The 23161-nt window shown below is 37.3% G+C and overlaps 1 protein-coding gene across 1 annotated transcript in view; it reads left to right on the plus strand.

Moving 5' to 3' along the window:
* LOC107680176 (peroxidasin-like) overlaps window positions 1-22874 on the plus strand; it is a 61320-nt gene extending 38446 nt beyond the window's left edge. The window contains exons 13-23 of the mRNA XM_016475963.1: window positions 4658-4770; window positions 4901-5057; window positions 6457-6565; window positions 7813-7970; window positions 9229-10732; window positions 10811-10945; window positions 14920-15128; window positions 16309-16423; window positions 17980-18109; window positions 18755-18868; window positions 20159-22874. Of these exons, the coding sequence (XP_016331449.1) occupies window positions 4658-4770; window positions 4901-5057; window positions 6457-6565; window positions 7813-7970; window positions 9229-10732; window positions 10811-10945; window positions 14920-15128; window positions 16309-16423; window positions 17980-18109; window positions 18755-18868; window positions 20159-20293 (2879 nt within the window). The 3' untranslated portion in view covers window positions 20294-22874. The remainder of the gene's footprint in view (window positions 1-4657; window positions 4771-4900; window positions 5058-6456; window positions 6566-7812; window positions 7971-9228; window positions 10733-10810; window positions 10946-14919; window positions 15129-16308; window positions 16424-17979; window positions 18110-18754; window positions 18869-20158) is intronic.
* The last annotated feature ends 287 nt before the right edge of the window (window positions 22875-23161 follow it).

Below are 23161 nucleotides of genomic sequence, written 5' to 3' on the forward strand. Positions count from 1 at the left end.
CCTGAGGGACTCGTCAGAGTAGAAGAAAAGCTCAATGCACCAAAATATAGAGATAGCCTTAATGAAAACCCAGTCAAGAGCATTCAGAACCTCAGACTGAGCAAAAGGTTCACCTTCCAACATGACAGTGACCCTAAGCACACAGCCAAGGCAACACAGGAGTGGCTTTTGGACAACTCTGTGAATGTCCTAGAGTGGCCCAGCCAGAGCCCTGACTTGAACCCTATCGAGCATCTCTGGAGAGACCTGAAAATGGCTGTCCACCGCCGGTCCCTATCCAACCTGACCGAGCTTGGGAGGATTTGCAAAGAAGAATGGCACAAAATCCCCCAATCCAGGTGTGCAAAGCTTGTTGGATCATACCCAAAAAGACTTGAGGCTGTAATTGCTGCCAAAGGTGCTTCAACTAAGTACTGAGTAAAGGGTCTGAATACTTATGTAAATGTGATTATTTCAGTTTTTTTTATTTTTAACAAATTCACAGACATTTCTAAAATTCTGTTTTGACTTTGTCATTATGAGCTATGGAGTGTAAATTAATGAGAAAAAAATGAATTTATGTAAATGTCATATTTCAGTTTTTTCTTTTTAATAAATTTAAAGACATTTCTAAAATTCTGTTTTCAATTTGTCATTATGAGGTACGGAGTGTGGATTAATGAGAAAAAAAATGAATTTAAACAATTGTAGTATCAGGCTGCAACATAACAAAATTGAAAAAAAGTGAAGGGGGTCTGAATACTTTTACAAAGCTCATCGGTCTGAAAAGCGAAAACCTCAAGCATGTGACAGAAATGTTATGCCCCTTACCATACTGTGAGGCCATGTCCCGGCCAGAGCGACGAGACAAAAACATTAAAACTCATTACAAACGAGGCATTTGTTGCATCCAGTGGGGACATAATTGGTTGACTCTTAACTTTTATAAAGAATATCTCTTTGGATTTGAGACTTTAGTCTCAACTTTACAGATCTTCTTTATGCACCAAGAGCTTGTAACACTTCAAAGAGAAAGGAATAATTTAAATCGCATCATATGATCCCTTTAAGTTGAAGTACTAAAATAACTAAAATTACATAGACTAAAACTAGTAAATAAATGTATTTTTAAATGGTAACACTTTATTTTAACATGTCCTTGTTACACATGTTACATGTACTTACTATTATAATAACAATTAATTATGCATAATTGCATGCAAGTAACCCTAAACCAAACCCTAACCATACAGTAAGTACATGTAGTTAATTAATATTACTCAGTACTTAAATGTATAATTACACTGTAATAAGGCCAACTTAGAATAGTGTAACCATTTTAATTTATTAATAATAAGTAGTAATTAATAATAATAAATAAATAAATACTATACTGACATATAAAAACTAATAAAAAACAAAACACAACAAAATGACTACAATTACTAAAACTTGCGTGTCGTTTTCTTTTTTCTTTTTTTAAATCAGAAGGTCAGATTATTCAAAACAGCTCTGACATTAGTAAAAAACTTTAAATATTAAATTATTATTATTATATTAAATTTGACTATTTTTATATTTTCTGTTTTTACTTTAATTTCAGTTAAAGTTTTAGTGTTTTAGTCATGGTGTCTATGTTTAGCAGTTTTATTCATGATGTTTATATGATATGTCTATATGATATTGAAACAGACGGTCCACTGAAGGCAAGTTGTCATGAACCCAAGTGCAGTTTTATTCAAAATAATCCAAAATACAAACAAAGACTTGACTTGACTTGGCATGAACAGACTTGAATGTTCAGGAGCTTGACAGAGGGGTCTTTAGAGCCACACCACCAGCACTGGCGCCCCTCAGGGTTGCGTCCCCTCCCCACTGCTCTTCTCCCTCTACACCAGCGACTGCACCTCTAAAGACCCCTCTGTCAAGCTCCTGAAGTTTGCAGATGACACTACAGTCATCGGTCTCATCCAGGATGGAGATGAGTCTGCTTACTCACAAGAGGTTGAGCAGCTGGCTGTCTGGTGCAGTCTTAACAACCTGGAGCTGAACACGCTCAAAACAGTGGAGATGATCGTGGACTTCAGGGGGACCCCCTGCACTCCCCCCACTCACCATCATGGACAGCACTGTGGCTGCAGTGGAGTCATTCAGATTCCTGGGAGCCACCATCTTTTAGGACCTGAAGTGGGACATTCACATCGACTCCATTGTTAAAAAGGCCCAACCAAGGTTGTACTTCCTTCGCCAACTGAGGAAATTTAACCTGCCACAGGAGCTGCTGAAACAGTTCTACTCAGCCGTCATTGAGTTTGTCCTGTGCACTTCAATAACTGTCATGAGAACATGACACATGAACCAAAGAACCAATCAGAACACAAGGGAATCACATGACAGAACAAGGACCGTGACTAAACTCCAAAATAAAAGACATGAAAACATGAACACGAAACAAAACCCAAAACCCCACGTTACAGATATTTATAAATTTTGCTTTATTAGTTTTAGTTTATGTAATTGTAGTTATTTTAGTACTTCAACTTAAACTAAATGAAAAAGTTTTTTTTTTTTTAAGTTTTATTAGTTTTATTTCAGTTAGCGTTTATTTTATTTCAAATAACAATAGTTGTGGTTTTAGTTAACAATAGTAACCCTGCAAAAGATTCAAAAGAGTAAATCTAATAAGTTCTCATTTCTGACATGCGCACATCACATGTGCTATATATTAATGCATGAGATACGACATTACTCATCAACCGTAAACAAGTGAACTCCATTTAATGTCTGCCTCATCTTGACGTGTTTGGGACACAGCATTTATGTTACTCCATGTTACTTCAGTATAGCATAAAACAAGCCCCTAACACCATAAACTGTAAGTCAATTCTTCATTCAACGGTCCTTCAGAACAAGACTAGACATGGCATTAACAGGAGGGAAGGAGGGTTGGCTTCATAAACTAATTTGTCATTTACCCACCAGCAAAGCCTTCAATTAGAACAACAATATCCCCGTAAAGTCTCAATGACAGACATAAGACCCGGTCCCTGCATGTAAGTGCCTTAAAAACCACCTCTTAAGCTTTATTACAGACTTGTGGAATAGTCAGGAAAGCATGCAGCTTTGAAATTCCCACATGGCAAGATGTTTCCATGTAGTAATGGTTGTTAACACACTGCATAACAACCGCCTGTATTTACTTCAAACCTAAGACACAGGTTTGGCTCATGGTCGCTTTTATTTAGAACAGGCTTACAGGAAGTATCTGAAGAAATGGAGACAGTTATGAGACAGAGAGAGTGGTGAGAAATTCTACTAGTTATAACAGCTGCAGAAAGAGTGAGTACAGACTAAATGAAAGTTTAGGAATTCATGGAAGGAATAGATAACCCAAAATGATGCAGAAAGAAATCAACATGAGCACTGCAAAAAATGTCTTGTTTTCCAGTAAAAATATCTAAAATTTCTTAAATTGAGATACATTTACAGTTCTGCTCATAAGTTTACATACCTCTTGCGGAATATGCAAAATGTTAATAATTTTAACAAAATAAGAAGAATTGTAAAAATTGCATGCTATTTTTAATTTAGTACTGTCTTGAATAGGCTCAGTGTGAAAAGATGGATCCCAAAATCATACAGTCACTGTTGGAAAGGGATCAAATATGCAGAAGATGCTGGAAAACCAAAGAATGTGCAGGACTTGGAATTTTTCTAAAGAGCAGTCGGCAGTTGAACTGCTCAAAAAAAAAAGGGACTCGTGAACAACTTTCACAAAAACATAAAATCAGACACTAATCATCCAGATAACGACACAGTATTAAGATCCAAGGGTATGTAAACATTTGAACAGGGTCATTTCTATAAATTCAGTTTTTTTCTCTTGTGAAGTCTATGTGAACATCTCTTATGTGAAATAGCTTATTCAGGACAGTACTAAATAAAAAAAATAACATGCCATTTTGTTAACATTATAAACATTTTGCATAGTCTGCAAGGGGTATGTGAACTTGTGAGCAGAACTGAACGTGAAAAATAAAATTAAATAAGAAATTAAGTGAGTTTTTGCTTAACAAGAAAAACAACCTTATTTTCCCTTTAAACTAAGTTTATTTTTCTTACACCATTGGTAGATTCTTTTTTTATTTTTAGTAAGAACTCACTTAATTTTGATATATTTTTCACAAAACAAGATTTAAAATGTCATTTTCCATCTCTACGGAAAAAAATAAATAAATAAATATATACCTGTATATATATAGCAGTTGGTGGCAAATTCTTATAGATTACTATAGAGCAACTGTAAAATGCACTAGTTTTTTATAACTTAAAAGGATAGTTCGCTCAAAAGTCACCTACATTTTGGATGGCCTGAGGATGAGTAAATTAACAGCAAGCTGAACTATCCCTTTAAGGACCTCAGCATCACCATGTTTGGATAAAGCTCTTTAAACAAACCAATCCATTTTGGCCTTGAAGACTCACATATGCCTCTCTCAGACTCAACCTCTTGCCCTTTCATAGATTTTATAATTACAGAACCTTGACAGTCGGCAAGATCTTAGCACCATGTATCACCTGTGCGTGTTCTTTTCATGTTGTACATTATGTGCATGACTCATGATTTAGCTGCGTTTTTGTGCACTGTAATCATTAACATATGGTTTTACATCACCAGTAACGCCTGTTTTCACAAGCGCTCCAAGGGATACGACTGTGGAGTCTGGATCAGATGTCCAGATTCCGTGCAGCGCGCAGGGTGAGCCCACACCTATCATCACATGGAGCAAGGTTAGATCCATTAGCTGCCACATTCCCTAACAACTGGCCAATCCATCCATTTCCACCACTTTGGTCCCCATGGGACTATCCTGGGTTTGTGACCAGACTCATTTAAACAATCTCTGGTCCTGATCAACAGGATGGAGTCCAGATTACAGAGAGTGGGAAGTTTCATATCAGTCCAGATGGCTATCTGGAAGTGCATGACGTGGGGCTTGCCGATGGGGGACGTTATGAGTGTGTAGCCCGCAACTCCATTGGATATTCCTCATCTAGTATGGTGCTAACAGTGCAAGGTAAGAATTGAAGGCTGTAAACACATATTGAGGATTTTGAGGTGGGAGGGTGATCAAATGTAGTGAGGATTGACCATTGAAGAACAAACTTTGGTTAACCACCAATCGGAATAATGCTTTTTGCGTTCAAACATAGTTGGATGGAACATAACAAAATGAGTATGGAGATCTAGGCACATTTTTTCATGTTGAAATGAACGATTAATTCATGAAAATGTAGACTGGCTCAAACTGATAGCTCCTTGATATGTAAAGTGTGTTTAACTGAATTTAACTGATCAACGAGATTTGCCACTTGCAGATGGGAAAGATAAAAACAGAGATGTGAAGTTGGACATTTTCTGCTCCTCATAATGACACTTATACAGTGTTTGCATACTTTATCATAACTAAATATTTTAAATATTGTAAAACAAAAATTAATATTTGATATTTTCCAGATACACAGACGTTTCAGATGTTTTCATGTAGCATCAGAAACCCTTTTCAGTTAAAACTTCGTACTGCTTACACAGTATGTGCCTTTATGTACAGGAATAAAGTAAACATAAGCATATAGGACATAAGACTATTTAAACACCAATAAAGTGTGGACTTTTTATTCATCTTATTTTGATAAACATGACACAAATAACATGAAAGAGTTTCTACTGTTATAAAAACATGAATTTGTGAGCATTAGCAGAATAAACACAAAACTGTATTTTTCCACTGCATACTTTGTTTTTTTTCATAACAGTAAAAACTCATCTTCATTTGAGAATCCTGCCAATTGTGAAACAGCTGTGTCGCTATTCGAGCTCCAAGCTCGGTGCTGTCTCAAGTTAACAAAATTTCTAACCACGATGCACAGCTTCAAGTAAGATGCTGATCGGCCTACATAGCACAGCATGAAGTTGAACAAACCTGTAATTTGCTAGTAATACTAAATAGCACAAGCTGATTGGCCTCTGCTGGATCTGTAGCCAATGAGGTCACTTGCTTAACATTTGAATAGTCTGTCGCATTGTTTACTGTTAGCTGGTCCTGCACGATTGGACCCTCCACCTCCCCCAGCTCCACTTGTCTAAATCTCTACGAGGGTCTTACACTTGTTGTAATGTTTATTCACTCATCTGTGAAAATAATGTAATGCATTAGATTGTCTTAACTTGGAGACTTCTCAGCAAGCATTTGTTATGTGATTCATTTGATTCATTTATTGGCATATCATGCAATTAATTAAGTTGTATTTTTAAATAATTGCATGATTTAACATTTTAAGTCACTGTTAATTAAAGGTCCAGTTAACGAATGGAACTTCTGTTCAGTCTTTCATCACGTGTGCAGATTAAAATTTCCTTCTAAATTCCAATTCACAAGCTTTTATTTATACTGATTTTTGTATCATTTTCTCCAGTCCCGCAAGTGAGCAGGGAGGGTGATCCGTTTGTCTCGACGTCTCTTGAAGAGGCTATTCGGAGCATAAACAGCGCAATAGACTCCACCAGGAGGCAGCTCTTTGACGGGTAAGTGTTTGGTGCTACAGGCAAAACATGCCAAAAAAAACAATTCCTTCTGCTATGAGTCACAGTGCCGTAACCCATCAGGAATTTACTGGGAGCATTTATGCCTTAGACAAGGGCTGGTCACTGCGGTATGATTCCTAATTTATCACTGCAAGGGGACTCTGCGCTCTGAGCTTGATGTTAGGGGGTTATTTTGTCTGTCGAGGCCAGTGCCAGCTCACGTTAGCTCACTGAGAGTGTTTGTGTTTCATAACTGGAGAGGACTGCTTCAAAGACAAATGCTTTTGAATGAAGTCTAATGGAGAGATGTTATCATAGTAAAGAGAGATTGCCAAAGATTAGATTTGGAATTACAAAACTGATGTTTAAAATTTTTAAATTTTAAATTACAAAGTTAGTTGACATTTTGACTAAGCTTGCCAAGACATTAAAGCATGCTTATTGAATTTATGCAGTCCAAAACAACTGGTCATGGGTGAAAATGAAAAAAAAAACTGTCAATGTTTTTGGCACAAATGACCACAGATATATTGTTATAACTTGGCACCTTCTTAGTTCACAAGAGATAATATGTGAAGTGAAGCCAACTCTCTGAATGATAAAAATTATATTAATGCTGACGGCTTTGATGTTCTTTAGCTTTTGTTTAAATCGACACCAACAGCCTTGGAGCAAATGCTTATTGTTGATTCTGGCAAAACGCTTATTCATTGTTTCATATGGTTCTCTCAAATAACCCTAGTAAACACTAAATTAGTTCTGACATAAATAACTGAATTTAGGTAGGTAGGCTGTTATTTGTAGTCAGCTTTTAAAATGTAACTTATTGACATGTCACTGATCTTTATTCTTTACTTAATATCCTAATGATTTTGGCTAAATCGATTTTGATCAGTTTTGACACATGCAATGTATTGTTGGCTATTGCTAAAAATATACCTGTGCTACTTATGACTGCTTTTGTGATCCAGGGTCACATATAATCAATCAATAGGAGAAAATATGGTGACATCTATTAAATTAATTTTTACTCTATTTACCAGGGGTGTCTTGCCTGTCCACTGTCCACAGTTTGAAAAAAGTTTTGAATTGATTAATAAGAAATTATGAGATTGCGCTATGAGATTGATCTACTTATCTGTTAGATGTAATGCAGGTCTGCAGTTTGCTAATATGTATTCTCTTCCAGAGTGAGTCTGAATGGCTTTTGTGAATGTGGAAGTTAATGTGTTCTCCACCATCATCAGATCTCCTCGTACCCCTGCCGAGCTTCTGGCTCTGTTTCGTTACCCCCGGGACCCCTACACAGTGGAGCAGGCCAGAGCTGGAGAGATTTTTGAGCAGACCCTACTTCTCATCCAGAGGCATGTCAATCAGGGCCTCATGGTGGACACTAATGGAACAGGTATTTCACACCAACATTCTGCTTTTCAAATGAGAGATTCTTGCTATGGTGATTCATTATGCAACTAGTATATGGCAAATGTCTGCTTTACTAAATAATCAGCAGACACTGTGGCACTTTCTGCTGCAGAAGACATGGGTCACTGTTTTTTCTGGTTATGACAACAGCACAGCTTTCATCGCCACACTAAGGCAAAATGGCCTCACATGTTTGGACAAGCCCTGCCCCAATCTGAGCATTTATCCTCTGGACACATTCACTGACACAAGTACCAAGAAGGGGTCAACAGGCACAATTACTTGCATCTATTGCTGATCAGAATTTCAGAATTTTTTAAAATCAGAATTTAACCATCATAATAGGGTCTGGTCCACTTTCCATCTAATTAGTTCACATTATATCAACACAACTTTCTTACCAGGCTGTTAATAACCAGTGTAACCTTACTCACAGAAACTGTGTAGCTGTGAGACAGTCCGATTGGAACCAGTTTTGTCCAGTTATTGCTTGAGGATGAGACTAAGTGCCCTCTTAAAGGGATAGTTCACCCAAAACTGAAAATTATGACATCATTTACTCACTCTCATGCTGTTTCAAACACATAAGTCTTTGGTTAATCTTTGAAACAAAAATTAAGAAGGTTTTTGTCCCTTCATTGAAAGTCTAGGTAACCAAAAGGTCCAAAAGATCCAAAAAGGTCATAAAGGCATCATAAAATGAATCTATATGAATTATACGAATCTATACAAAGCGTTTTTTTTTTGTTTTTTTTTGGCACACATACATAGTGAATCACATATGATAAACACAGAAACTTGTGCATCATAAACGTGTGTGTTTGAGCTTCTGTGTTTACCATATGTGATGTTCTCAATCTATGTGTGTCGATCATTGTTCAGATGTAAATTAAACCCTAAATTAATCACATGACTTTGATAAAAAAAAACACTCAATACATGTGGATTTCATTTTTCAGATCTCCTAAGTTTTGATTACTTGAACTTTCAATGGAGATCCAAGATTTCATTTCAAAAATCCTCATTAGTTTTTCAAAGATTAACCAAAGTCTGATGGGTTTAGAATTACATGAGAGTGAGTAAATGATGACAAAATTCTCATTTTGAATCAACTATCCCTTTAGAGCCATTCATTTCAACTGTATTTGTCACTTTACAAAATAGTAGGAGTTTTTTTTTTTAAACTGAGATCAGAGTGATTTTACAAGACGCACACTCTTTCGTATCTTTTTTCTTAACAGCCTACCGCTACAATGACTTGGTGTCGCCACGTTTCCTGGATATGATAGCTAACCTGTCTGGCTGCACGGCCCATCGGCGCTTCAACAATTGCTCGGATATCTGCTTCCACCAGAAGTATCGCACCCACGATGGCACTTGCAACAACCTGCAGCACCCTATGTGGGGCGCCTCGCTCACTGCTTTTGAGCGCTTACTAAAGCCCGTCTACGACAATGGCTTCAATCTCCCACGTGGCGCCACTGAACGAAGGCATAACAGCTTCCCTCTGCCTCTTCCACGCCTGGTCTCCACCACCATGATTGGGACGGAGACCATCACCCCAGACGATCGCTACACACACATGCTTATGCAATGGGGCCAGTTCCTTGACCACGACCTGGATTCAACCGTTGTATCCCTCAGCCAGTCTCGTTTCTCCGATGGACAGTTGTGTACCTCGGTGTGCACCAATGACCCACCTTGTTTTCCAATCATGTTCCCTCCTGACGATCCACGGCAGCGGCGCAATGGAGCACGTTGCATGTTCTTTGTGCGCTCTAGTCCTGTTTGCGGCAGTGGAATGACCTCTCTGCTTATGAACTCTGTGTATCCACGCGAGCAGATGAACCAGCTCACCTCCTACATCGATGCCTCCAATGTTTACGGCAGCTCACAGCATGAGGCAGAAGAGATCCGTGACTTGGCCAGCCATCGGGGCATGTTGCGGCAGGGTATTGTGCAACGCACCGGCAAGCCATTGCTCCCCTTTGCAACTGGCCCACCAACAGAGTGCATGCGGGACGAAAATGAAAGTCCCATTCCTTGCTTCCTAGCTGGGGACCATCGTGCAAATGAGCAGCTTGGGTTGACGGCTATGCACACGGTTTGGTTCCGTGAACATAACCGCATAGCCAGCGAGTTGCTACGTCTCAACCCCCATTGGGATGGCGACACCATTTACCATGAGGCACGGAAGATAGTCGGAGCCCAAATGCAGCATATAACCTACAGCCACTGGTTGCCCAAAATACTGGGCGAGGCTGGCATGAGGCTAATGGGTGACTATAATGGCTATAATCCCAATATTAATGCTGGCATCCTCAATGCTTTTGCCACTGCTGCCTTCCGCTTTGGCCATACGCTCATTAACCCCATTCTGTACCGGCTCGACGAAAACTTTCAGCCCATCCAGCAAGGACACATTTCGCTGCATAAGGCTTTTTTCTCACCTTTCCGTATTGTGAACGAAGGAGGCATCGATCCTCTGCTCCGTGGCTTGTTTGGAGTGGCGGGGAAAATGCGAGTGTCCACTCAACTGCTTAACACCGAACTTACCGAACGCCTTTTCTCGATGGCGCACTCCGTGGCGCTTGACCTTGCTGCCATGAATATCCAAAGGGGACGTGACCATGGTATGCCACCTTACAATGACTACCGGGTGTTCTGCAACCTGACGTCCGCGCAGACGTTTGATGATCTAAGGAATGAGATTCAGAACCCCAGCGTGCGAGAAAAGCTTCAAAGGTTAGGTCTCGTTCTATATCACGTCATTGAAAGACGCATTCAGCATTTTCTAGGTGTAATGGTCTGTTCTGCTCCCAGGCTGTATGGCACACCTCAGAATATTGACCTGTTTCCTGCGCTGATGGCTGAAGAGCTGGTGCCTGGCAGCAGACTGGGACCGACCCTCATGTGTTTACTGGCAACCCAGTTCAAGCGTCTCAGAGATGGTGACCGGTAAGACCTGGCCTTGTTCCTCAGAAATTGCTTCTTTTTTTTTTTTTCAAATTTCAAACTTATTTGTATAGTTTTTTTCATAATACACATTAGGGCTTTTCACACTGCGCGTAACCCTGGGTTATCGTGATTATAAACCCCATTTTTAACCTCGGCTTAAGGCATGCTTCACACTTGTAATTTAGACAAGTTATATGTTATGAAAGCCTGCTCCGGAGCAGTGATAGCAGTGCTATGTTGTGGTGTCAAACATGTACCATGTTAAACAATTCTAGCAACAGACACCCAATCAATCGTGCCTCACTTTCACATGCTTTGGTCAGTCACAGAAACACAGCACGTTGTATAAACGGTCTCCTTGCTGCTTAAGGCGAAAAAAGCCAAATAGTGATGGACAACATGAATTGGAGAGAAGAAAAGATTGTCTTGGAGTGTTTATTCTACCTGTATAGTCCAATAAGTCCATTTAGGGAAAATCTAACAATTTGCAATATATAAAATATGGATGCGCAATGTAAATATTATGTAAACATGTATTGCTACTTTCGTTCAATCAATGACACTGACACAGCAAATAAGAACATTAACCGCAGATAAATTGTGAGCAGTGTGAAACGTGAAGCAGAATTCTGTTTACCTGGGTTTAGAGTATGAGAAGCCCTATTGTTTCAAAGCAGCTTTCCAAAAATTATGATGTTCTTGTTTATAATATCTTATATTCATACCTTATAGTCACGTTTAGCAGATTAGAGCTAGGTGATAATATAGTTTACATTTTGCGATAATACAAGTGATTAAGCAGTTGAGATTTGCTATATAGTATATATCGTCCTACATGAGTATACAGTATGTATGTTGGTAAAATAGGATGTACTATATATCCAACTTTTAATATGTTGTTTACATATAGTTTAAATTTTTTCGACAATATATACAATCAAGCTGTTGAGATTTGCTATGGTACATACAGCAGTGGTCACCAACCTTTTTAAGCCCAAGATCCCTGACCTTGGCCTTTATGAAAGACAAGATCTACCTATTGAAGAATTGATAGAAAAAGATTGTACTTCCAATTTGAGGCCTTTTATTTCGTATTTTAATTAGTGATGCACCGATCATGGCTGATTCAGATTCTATTTTTTTTTTTTTTTATTTAGCAAATTGCCCGATACCGATACTGGTTACAGAATTTTGTTTGTTTGTTTGTTTTTGTTTTGTTTTTTTAAGCAAATTTATTTATTGGTTATTTTATGGAAGAAAATAATGCCAAATGTCTTTGAAACGTAAAAGCATGTTGAATTGCACTAACTGAAAAAATAATGCATTGCATTAACAGTGCTTGCATTTTAATGCCTTGTATTTTCAGGGCTTGCATTTTTAGGGGCTGAAATCCAACATAGTTGTATATTTAAGCTGTGAATATTTCAATTTCAATTTGCGCAATGCGCAAAACTGCAAAAAATGTGCACAAACATTTTCCATAAAGAAAACACTAACGTGGTTTATTGCCTCAAGACATTGATAATAAATGACTAAATTCGGTGTCTAATTAATAAAATATACTATGTATAGTTAAGCAGATGAGCCCATATTAACACAACCCACAGAGTTTTACCTAAACCTTTTTCTCCCATGGAAAACCAAGTGCAAAGTTAGTTTTAGGTTTGATATTCGCTGCATATTCGTCCAGACTGCTGTAGGGACCGTCTGCAAATTTACCAGTTTACACAGTACAAAACGAAGTATACAATAATTAATTCAAATTAATGTTTACAAGGCTATAGTAAAGAGGGCAAAATTACTAAATATATATGGCCAATTTCTCACCTTAGACAATACTTCCCCTAAGTATGTAAAGTACACAGTGTATTTTTAAGAAAAAAAAGTAGCCTAATTCATCAAAATTTAGTTTTTTGTGTTCCAAATGTTGTATGTTCCTAGTGACCAGACTGACTTGCTACAGTTAAAATGTTGCCAATAGCTTTCTTACTGTACATATAGTATATAATTATTCACCTAATGTTTTGTTCCCATGTTCCAAAGGTTGTAGTACATTCCTAGTGACTAGAATGACTTACTATAGGTGCATTTTTGCCAATAACTCCCTTACTGTACGTACAGTACACAGATATTTTACACTACAACCTTTGTAACATTAAAAAACTCTTAAAAAAACTTACAGTATTTATTTATTTAATGATTTAATAATTGTGTACTGTACATACAGTAAGGGAGGTATTGGCAAAATCTCACCTGCAGTAAGTTGTCTTGTATCTAGCAACGTACTAAATCCTTTGAACATGAAAAAAACCCTTTCAGGGACTTACAGTAACTTTTTATGAAAATAATTGTGTACTGTACATATATGAAGGCAAAATCTCACCTGTAGTAAGTCAACCTGGACACTAGGAACATACTACAACCTTTAGGAACACGAAAAAAAGCCTTTTGGGGACTTTTTATGACCATAATTGTGTACTGTGTTTGTGTATAGGGGTATATATATTTGTGTATATTACACTATGAGTAATACAATGACAGTGTGTAATTTTAAATGTTAAAAGTCATTTTAATTACAATACATTGAATGTTTTAACCCAGTCGGTGGAATTGTCAGACGGTCTCTTGGGCATGGCTTGTGAGATAGCGCGTCAAAGCTTTCTCCTGTTTAAATTTACAGCTACAATACACATAGGCGGGTTTGAATTATTTTTTTTTATGTCGATATAAAGTGGCTGCATATTGTTAAAACTAATCGTGGTAGTGATATATTTGTAGGACTGTCGACTCTATATCAGTGTGGCAAGGGAAAGCGAATGTCCGGCGAACATCGAACCTAAAACTAACGGCGATAGAAAAGCGGCGATTATAAAGAAAATGCAGCGCGTTGAGTTCTTCTCGCCTCATTTGCTTGCCTGTATATAGTTTGCATCATCAGTACGGTGTAAGTTTAGTCTTCTTATACCACTGCATTAGTTCACTGTGGTGCGTTATGAATTTTTCACGTTACGTGTCGTTGGGGAATCCTGGAGTGTGACGTATGAGGGGAACCCCAGTATTACAACTCAGCGTCACACAAGCCATGATACAAAGTTAAGGGAAATAAGCAACCAAAAACAATATATGTCTTCCTCCAATGTAATGTTAGTTCTGTACAGCGTCAGCGTCGGTTAAAATAGCATTATAATCTCCTTTGTGATAGAGATAGCTGCTTACATGCAGACTAAACGAGTAACAGCAAAGATATTGAATTAAACGTAAACACAATCAGCTTTTCCGCATATAGGCTACATACTGGCCCTGATTATCATAACTTCTACTTACCACTTCCTCCATTCCTGCAAATCAGCTTTTATGAATGAATGAATGACTTGCGCTACCGGTTGTTTTGGTTTTTATCAACAGCCGCTTGCGCCACCTGCTGGTGAGCGACTGACAGCAGCTGGAGATCATGCATCGGTGCTCTAATGCTATTCCTGCAGTTCCCGGATGTGCAATGCCGAATTTTAACCACTGAATTTGTGGAAGCGAATTTGTAAAGTGAAATAAAATGGACCGAAAATTGCCTGTCAAATATTATACATCATATTTTTAAACAGATTTAATATTTTGGAAGTGAACTCTAGAAGGTGAATATGAATTATTGAATTTTTAATCATGAAAATGTGTGTGAAATGTTTTGAATTGAAATATTCACAGCTTAAATATACAGATATGTTGGATTTCAGCCACTAAAAAAGCAAAAACTGTTAATGCAATGCATTATTTTTTTCAGTTAGTGCAATTCAACGTGCTTTTTTGTTCCAAAGACATTTGTCATTATTTGTCTTCCATATTATTTGCTCTATAACAAGCAAACTGGCCTTAAACAAAATTATCTGTAGACATTTGAAATTAGAGGCAACCACTGCATTTTAATCATGATCCCAGACACGGTTAAATCAATGAATCAACTTCACTTTATGTAATTATAGGTTTTGGTATGAGAACCCTGGGTCCTTTAGCCCTGCTCAGTTGACCCAACTGAAGCAGACGTCTCTCGCCCGGGTGCTGTGTGACAATAGTGACAACATCACCCGAATCCAGTCAGATGTCTTTAGCGTGGCTAAATTCCCTCACGGCTATGGAAGCTGTGACGATTTACCAAAGATTGACCTCCGTATGTGGCAGGACTGCTGTGAAGGTATGAGACTGGTTTACCATGACTCACATCTTATATTCTACCAGTCAGTTGGGAATGTTTAAGACTTTTCATGTTTTTCAAAGACATCTCATATGCTCACCAAGGATGCATTTATTTATATACATATCAAAAAAAGATTAAAAGAGCAATATTGTGAAATACTATTACAACTGTTTTCTATGTGAATATGTATGTTAAAATGTAATTGTGAATTTTCAGCATCATTACTCCAGTCTTCAGTGTCACATGATCTTCAGAAATCATTCTAATATGCTGATTTGCTGCTCAAGAAACATTTCTGTTTATTTTAATTCTAGGATAGGAACATGTATTTGAATTTTGACACCCAATTATTTAAGTAGAAAAGGCATTCAAAACCCAAAGTAAACAGCATAATCAGCATCAAATCACTGTTTTCAACTGCAGTATTCTCACTAAGGCCTTATAATACATTTTGTGTTGCTTTTAATTTATTCTATGTTAAAAATCCTTTGAAATAATTTGAATAATTTTAGCTAGACTTGCTTGTATATGCACATATACACTGAATTATTTATTATTTTGTGATTGTATGTTTTTTACAGAATGTCTTTGACATTTGTGCTCTATCTTTTCTTCATTTTCATATTCCTCTTCATTAATATTTAATTGTTTTGTTTCATTTTTTATTGTGTAAGATTTAAATAATAATTATACCATAGTCTATCTGAATACTCTGATTGGCTGGAAGGTGTCTATTAAAACTCTGTAATGCACAGGTAGCTAAAACACTGTTCTATATTAATAAGCTCCCTTCATCATTCATAGCACACACAGACACTCAAGCACACACGAAACCACTACATTATAAGCATTTCTGTTTCTGAAGTAATTAAACTCACAGCTTCACTGTACAATGCTGCACAGACGCAGGTAATTGGCTCATGCTAATTCTCTACCTAATTAATTCAAATAAATGCGATCTAACTGCATTATTTTACTTCAAAATTCTACATCTAATGTTCTATAGATAAATCAACTAATGAAAATGAACTGTTATTCTTGTCCGTCCAGTCAAATTTTGCAATCATTGACTTCTTTAATTTGTCAGTGCTGTAAATGACCATAGTATAAGCTGTCTAGTCTTTGTACAGCTGTTTTTTTCTGCTTCAAATAAAGGCTGAATTTCTTGCACCTGCAGACTGCCGTACTAAAGGTCAGTTCAATGCCCTGTCGTACCACTTCAGAGGCCGCAGGTCAGCTGAGCACAGCTATGCAGAGGAGAAACCTGCCAGCAACCTCACCGACAACAGCAGGTACAACTCACATGCTCCATTTAATTTCTGCATTTCACCAAAGATCATTTGTAAATTCTCATAGCATTACTGATAATGGACCCTTTTCACATTTCCAGGATTCTCAGAAACAAAAGTCATAAGGCTAGATTTACTAAACAGGGCAAATTAGCATTAGAGCGCAATTCCATAAAAGCGCCGATGGGAGGGGAAAATAATTCTGCGTGTGATTTACTGGCAAGGTTCACATTAAAGAACACCGACGCAACATCTGATTTCCATAATGACCAGCACAATTTACCAAGAGCAGCGCAAATTACCGCCTGCTTTAAGACATGCTTTTTGTGGACGTTAAATAATGGCACAAATACCAGTAATTTGACGAGCGCAGAAGTTAGTAAATCACGTTGCGTGATTCATTTGAATACTGTCCTCCCATAAATTTTGCGTCTGAAATGGAAACTCCTACAAATGCATATTCAATAAGGTCAGGCGCAAAAATAACTGTGCCCATGCCTTTTCAGTGCTAGTTCTTCACTGCACGTCTTTAGTAAATCCTGACAGTACTATTTTAACACCAAAAGACGGTTTGCACTGGTGCAAGCTGTTGGTAAAACTGGCCCAAAGTTCTGTAAACTTCTAAAGTGGTGAACAGAAATTAGACTACAAAAAAAAAAAAAATTCCGTAAAATTTACGGTAAAAAAACAGCAGCTGTGGTTGCCGGAATTTTACCGTAAAAAATACGGTAGCGACGTTTTAGGTTTTACGGTTTGAACTTAAATATACAGTTAAATACCGTAATTTCATTAACTGGTATAATGTTAATATACCAACCTATTGAAGTACTGAAATCTGTTTTGTACCTATGTAATACACTGATAACCACCAAAAGCAGGAGGTGATGAGAAAGTCACTCGATGAACCAAAGCCTATCACAAGCAGCTTTTAAATAATAACATATATAGAAGGTGCACAGTGTCATTCACACAAACACTAAACACCATCATGGTAACACACATGAAACTGAAATAATGCAATAAACATTCCTTTAACAACATTAGGTATAACACACAACCCTAATAGACAAAACTGATAAGAAAAAACTAAGAAACATAGTTATTTCAACAACAACAAAAAAACATCAAATTTGAAATGTAACGCAGGGAATTCTAGGAAGGTATTTTTCACTACCAAAAACGGTATACTACCGTAAAATTACATGTACTGTCCAAAACAGTTTTTCACCGAATATAGTAGTTAGCCATTTAACAGGTTTTTACTGTAGCATTTTTACAGTCTTTTACAGTTAAATTCACGGTAATTTCTTACAGTGTATGTCTTTCTAAAAGATGAAAAAAATAACCAGTTTTCTGAAATGTAATGCCAAGGGGATAAAACAGAAAGTATAGTGTTTTACTATATCAAATCTACATTATTTTTTAAATGAAAATAACTGTGGAAATGTCATCACAGTCTGTGAAAAGGGTCTATAGTAGTAATAACAAATAATGCATAATTTAATTTGTTAAAGCTTATTTATCAATCAATCATACTTTTAATGATTTCTGTTTTTCAGCGCTTTAGAAGAAGCTCTAACTGCAGTAAACATAACTGTATCACCAAAGTCAAGCACTGAACCCTCCATTAAGGATTTCCAAGACTTTGTTGCTGACATGCAGAAAACTATCACAAGTTTACGAAAACAGGTTAGGACTCATGATTCACTTGGTGCAATGCAATGCCAAGCTGCACTATATACTTCTGTTATCTGTTTATATAAACCTTGTGAAAATCCAGTCGCAGAAATTTGTGAATGAATTGACTTTTGTTGGTAAGCTGAATAGATAAGGACGATTGCCATCTGCTCAGACACAAGCGTTTGGCAGTGATGCCAAGATGCTGAAAATGTGCAACAGGCCAAGAATCAAACTTTCCAGACACTTCTTTTGATTAATAACACAAGGCAGTCACAGTGATATAAAAAATAGCTTCCATATTTTCTTTGTCCACTTCACAATAGATGTTTTCAAGTCTATCCGATATCAGATAAAGCAGTGAATTAGCAGAACAAAAGATGTTGATCTAGAAAGACATCCTACTTGCAAAATAACAGATTATACTGTATATCACCTGTTTGTAAAAGGTAAACTGCTCATTCACAATTAATAACTTTTATAACAATTAATAAAGTAGTCATTTTATTGCCATTGCCTTTCACTCCCACACATTATAATATGAATCAGTATAGTATGGTGCATTAAAACAGAATATACTGTAGCATTTATTGTAATGCAAAGAGTAGACATAAAAAAAAAAAGAAAAAAACAATTTCTCACTGTTGGAACTGACAGATAAAAAGACTTGAAGGCCGTCTGAGCAGGACAGGCTGTGCAGATGAGGACGGGAGAGAGCGAGTAGATGGAGAGAGTTGGAAGAAGAACCCCTGCACCACCTGTCAGTGTCATGTAAGTTTATCAGTGCATTGAGCATTTCTGACTTGCATTCACATGTAGACTGTGCTGCAACACATGTGAACACGGTAGTTTTACACAGTGTACCAATGTTCAGGGTATTGTGAACTCTAGACACAGAAACATTTGACTTATCTCAAGCAGTGATTCTCAACTGGCTTTGGTTCAGGATTACAGAATTGTTTATGGACCAAAAGCAAATAAAATTGTCCTTAAAGTCAAACATTAAAATGTGTAACTGCAATAAGCTGTGATACACAACCTTTAATGTAATATATGAGATACATTTTTCTCGCCATGAAAATAGCCACCGAAGCTGGCATGGCGTTACTAACAAACAATGTAATATATGAGAAGCATTTCTTTTCCATTTTAAAAGTTTAAACGTTAATTTTGCTATTGTTATTATGCACAATGATGTATTCAGTATATATCATGATAATATTCAATATATATTGCAATTTGCTTGTACAGTAGCATTGTTTTTCTGACTGTATCAAAAATTGCAGGGTTACAGGAAAGGGGAGTATGTAGTGTATTTTTTGTTTGAGTACACCTTCAGAGACTCAAGCGTTGTTGTATTACACACTTTTACGTTTCACTAGGCTGTGTTTAAAATCATTTGGAATAGTTTATTTATGATTTACCAAATGACTCATTGAGAAGATTTTATGTACTCAATAATGCCAAATTCTACTCACTTATGGCACTTAGTGAGTGTTCGTTTTGGATGTGAAATGTCTGTTACATCTGTGTTTACTTTATCTCACTGCAAATGAATATGCAGGATTCTATCACTCTCATGTACTTATAATTGTTGATAGATAGATCAGTAGACAAACTGATTACTAGGGGGAACTTTAGCTGTCAAAAACTGAAAAATGCCCTCACATGGTACTGTGTGTCATTGTAACATTATAACTAAATCTGGGATAGAATCTGCAGTCAATCACATGTAGTTTAAAGGAATAGTTCACCCAAAAATGAAAATTTGCTAAAAAAAAAAAAAAATGGAGTTATCCTCAGGCCACTAAGATGTAGATGAGTTTGTTTCTTCGTGTGAACAGATTTGGAGAAATTTAGCATTAGCAATTTAGCATTGCATCACTTGCTCACCAGTGGATCATCTGCAGTGAATGGGTGCCGTCAGAATGAGAGTCCAAACAGCTGATAAAAACACCACAATAATCCACAAGTAAAGGAAAGGCACATACCTGTGATGATTCCTGCAGAAATATTGTCCCATTTTCAGCTCAGGTGTTCCTGTGTCTCTGTCTCTGTTAGGAGGCCCAGGTGACGTGTTTCGTGGAAAAGTGTCCGCAGACAGCATGTCTGAAGCCAGTGACGCCCAAAGGCTCATGCTGCCCCGTGTGCCTCAACCAGCCGTCACAACCGCAGGATAACGAGCGCCACGTATAACCTCAGGACACTTAACCAATGTGACCTTGAGCTCATGCCTCCATTTGTTCGATAGTTGCGTTTCAGGGTTTTTTGTTGTTTGTCATGTATTGGTATTTTTGTTTGCATATCCTCAGATGCCCTAAACAAAGAACCAAAAATACACTGCCTTAAAAAGTGTTTGAACAGATGAATGTTGGGGCCCTGTTTTCCTCCTCAGGCATGTTAACCGGGAGACGACTACCCAAAGTGTTCATTTACGAGACCGAGGATGGGCGGCTCCGGTCCTGGAGGGACACTTTCCTGCAGAGTTCAGCTCTATCACTAATCAAACACACCAAACCAAAGTCTTGAAAATTACAGTCAGTTGCATTCAAAAAATATTTATGTTTAAATTTTAGATTTACATATTTGAATTGCATATAAAATTTCTGTGCATTTGGACTGCTAGTAGCGTCAATGCGATACATATTTGTCAGTTATACTTCAATGAAACGGGTAAGATTTCTAAACTGAATACGCAGTAACCAGGTTTATATATTTATCATCATTACATTTAATGTGTTTCAATCTCATACATTCTAACTAACTGATTATTGCTTGTTCCAGAGGTAATCATATTTTAACCATGTTCATACTTATAATAAATGTAATTGTTTTCACCATGACCAGATTTATGCTTATTCTGAGCAAAATCAATTAATGCATTTTGAAAATATTCATGTTTAGATCAAATCAAATAGATGCAGAGTTACAAATAAACTGTGCCATGATTTTTTTGAGTGCCGAAATCTGCATTTTGAGTGCATCACAGTTTATTAGTTGATGTTAAAACTGTATAAAACAACTGGATTGAAATTTGATACGCAATTCAAATGCATAACTCTTAAATTTAGGCCTAAATGTGTTTGTTTGACTGGGGACGGAGCTGAACTCTCCACTCCAGGACCGGAGTTTCTCATTTCTGGTTGTTTTACGGAAGAAGCATTCTCAGGTTTGGGATGCTGAAGAACTGGTGCTATCTTACTCCATTTAAGTGATTTACCCGAGTCTCAAGAGTGTTGTTTTATGCATTTAATTGTTTTGCAATATGCAATGCACCATACAGTATATACACTCATTATGAGCTTTTTAAAACTGCACTTGAGCGAAAACCCTTCGTTTTGTAGTTACGCTAAAGAAATTGTAAACCTTACTCATACTTTTACTTTGTTTATGGTGCATAGTATCATATTCTGGACATATGTAGAATATTAGGTCCCGCTTTTTATCTTCCTCTCACGTGGAGAAAAATGTGAATACCTTGAAATCAATCTTTGCAATGGGGAAAAAACTCTACTGATCACCAAATGTTTGTTTCCCTTGGCAACTGCGGGTTTTCTGAGACCTGGTGTTATTTGCTTTATCTTGACAGAAAGCTGTTCTAGATGTTTTTGGTTTGGGAGCGACTGAGGTGAAGTGTTTTGGGAAGTGCAGCACTGAGCTGACGTCAGGCTCTCTTTTAGGGTGTTACTGTACTTTTCTGTAATGCTCTGTTCTACCGGCCCAGTATTTATATTCTTGTCATGAATGAAGGTCCAGATGTTTCCTTCCTTTTCAAACAGTGTTCAGAGAGATGTAAACAGTTGTGCCTCATCACAATACATCACTTGAAACACACTACTCTCTCAGCATCCAGTGTTCAATTCTATTCATATTCGTTCACTCAGCAGATGCTTTTATCCAGCAGAAGAGCAATATTTGAGATGAGAGTTGCATTTATGTTCTGATTCCATTAACGATACGTTTTAGTGCTTTTAAGGAATCACTAAATAATCTTGTACCATTTGAACTGGATAGGCGTCATTTGTTTGTGAGTCGTACTACACTGCTCGTGCTGTATGTTTGTTACTGTGCAGCCAGCAAGGAGTTCACAGTGTTATCTGTGCTTTTGCCGTTGTGTTTACCCGGTGTTTGTCATGTTCAGTTCAGACTGAAGACTCAAGTTTTGCTTTGATGCTGTGGAAAATCTTGTTTAGTAGCTTGGTGTGATGTCCCAATCATATCAGTAGAAGTGTTGCACTGGTGAGACGTCTGAGCTGTGGTGTGTTTTTGAGTTTAGTTTTTGTTTTTTTGGAGTCTGACTCATCGAGTCTCACTGAAATTGAAAGCCATATCCTGAGCTGCACTGCTGCTCCTCTCTAAACATTCCACTGTATGAAACGCCATTGAATCACCATTACAATTACTGTCTGCTTGTACGCTTGCAGTCGTACTGGTTAGTGATTGGGAAAGTGGCTGCTATTGTGTTGAGAGCAGCTGAATTTTTGGCTGTTATTTTATCATTTGCGACTGCATTCAACTCTTTTATCTCTGTTGTGTGACTCTATATCAGTGTTTTATTACTCCCAAACGGCCTTCCTTCCTTCCTAAATGATCGAACAACCTCTTGAAGATCTTCCCCCAAACCAAACTGTGCACACATTGCCATGGACATGCACTGCCCTGCAAGACTAAACATGCTCAAGTGGTCAAAATGATTCTTATATTTTGTATTGTATTTTTGCCAAAGACTGTTTGCACTGCAACGTATGCCTTTCAACAATAAAAATGGCCACATATGAAACAGCTAATTTATTTCCAACACACTGTATGTCTAGTCACATTTATATAGCGTTTTTTTTTTATGGTACAAATTGTTGCAAAGCAGCAATTTTTGTAAAATGATTCACTAATGAAACAAATTCAGCTGTGAAGCAGCTCTACAGAAGTGTCATTATCCAGCTCAATTTGAGTTTCATGTTTTGTTCTCATCTGATCGTATCAGTGCAGTTAAATCAGTAATATCTTTACATTTAGTCGTTTAATCCCTTTCTTTTGAAAAATGTGAGAAGTAAAAGCAAAATGTGT

The sequence above is a fragment of the Sinocyclocheilus anshuiensis genome, unplaced genomic scaffold (genome assembly GCF_001515605.1).
Source record: "Sinocyclocheilus anshuiensis isolate Anshui unplaced genomic scaffold, SAMN03320099.WGS_v1.1 scaffold1414, whole genome shotgun sequence".
Taxonomy (NCBI): Eukaryota; Metazoa; Chordata; class Actinopteri; order Cypriniformes; family Cyprinidae; genus Sinocyclocheilus; species Sinocyclocheilus anshuiensis.